This window comes from Penaeus monodon, chromosome 33 (assembly GCF_015228065.2).
Source record: "Penaeus monodon isolate SGIC_2016 chromosome 33, NSTDA_Pmon_1, whole genome shotgun sequence".
NCBI lineage: Eukaryota > Metazoa > Arthropoda > Malacostraca > Decapoda > Penaeidae > Penaeus > Penaeus monodon.
In genome coordinates this window covers 21,914,007-21,915,042 of record NC_051418.1, presented here as the reverse complement: position 1 = coordinate 21,915,042, position 1,036 = coordinate 21,914,007, and the positions used below count along the sequence as shown (strand labels likewise).

General features: G+C 33.9%; 1 protein-coding gene across 1 annotated transcript in view; it reads right to left on the bottom strand.

Moving 5' to 3' along the window:
- The window catches only part of LOC119594150 (Golgi apparatus protein 1-like), a gene marked incomplete at its 5' end in the record, with an annotated part of 20,293 nt that overhangs the window by 5,224 nt on the left and 14,033 nt on the right, over positions 1-1,036 (bottom strand). The window contains 1 exon segment of the mRNA XM_037943219.1: positions 224-449. Within this exon segment, the coding sequence (XP_037799147.1) occupies positions 224-449 (226 nt within the window).

Sequence of the window (1,036 nt, the reverse complement as noted above, 5' to 3'; positions counted from 1 at the left end):
AAGTTTTCAGTTCCATACAAGAAAACAACTGACTTGCAAGCAGTTATATTAACATGTAATACTGTCATAACTTTACATTAGATTTATTTATTTATAATAAATAAATATACACTTTACAAAAATAAGTGATTATAATAAAGAATCAGATGCAGCTAATAAAAACTATAACACTTTCTAAACACCATAAGAATAAAAGAAATACATTAACAGCAACTACACTCACGCTGTCCTTTCTCCTTGCCCTCGCAGTATTTATTGTCATCTATTCCACAAGCCTCATTAAGGATGGGGTCAACGTGTATGTCTGCACGCTGAGTATCAATGACATGGGCTATGTGGATCTTACATTCTTCTGACTGGAGACGACCATTATCAAAGTGCAGCTTCAGGCACTCTTCCATCTTGCCTCCACCATCGTTGTTCAGGTAGTCATGGCACAGGACATTCATCTGTGCAAGTGGGTGGAATGGGTGAGCCTTCTATACGAGTTCAAACAACACTACACCTTGTTATAATAAGGCTTACATTAAGAGCAACAATTCAAGCACTAAAAAGTACATTAAATCAAGAGTCCAGACAGAGACAACTCAGATTTTAAACACCTCCATGATAAGACCACTCCAAAAAAATTAGGAAATTCAATATACATTATGAATGTTTATAATACAAATATCATACAAAACCAGTGATGAGAAAAAGGAAGGTGTACATGAGGATAACTTCTGGTAGGTTTTTGCTTTGAATCTGGTATTCTGTGTTACTTATACAAACTGCAAACAAGTCTGATTTTATCCCTATATAGTTGCTCATCTATCATACAGCAATAACAGTATACAGCAGGTTGTTATAAAGAAAATAACAAACACCTGCAAAAATAATGACAAAATTCCTTAATAGTACTATGCTGGCAATTATGACTACCTGACAGACATCTCACTTTCTAATGTTACAACTGATATATCATTATCCATCACTTTACAATAATGATCACAGTAGTGATAAAAAAGAGATCACACTAATTCAATATATATAGAGC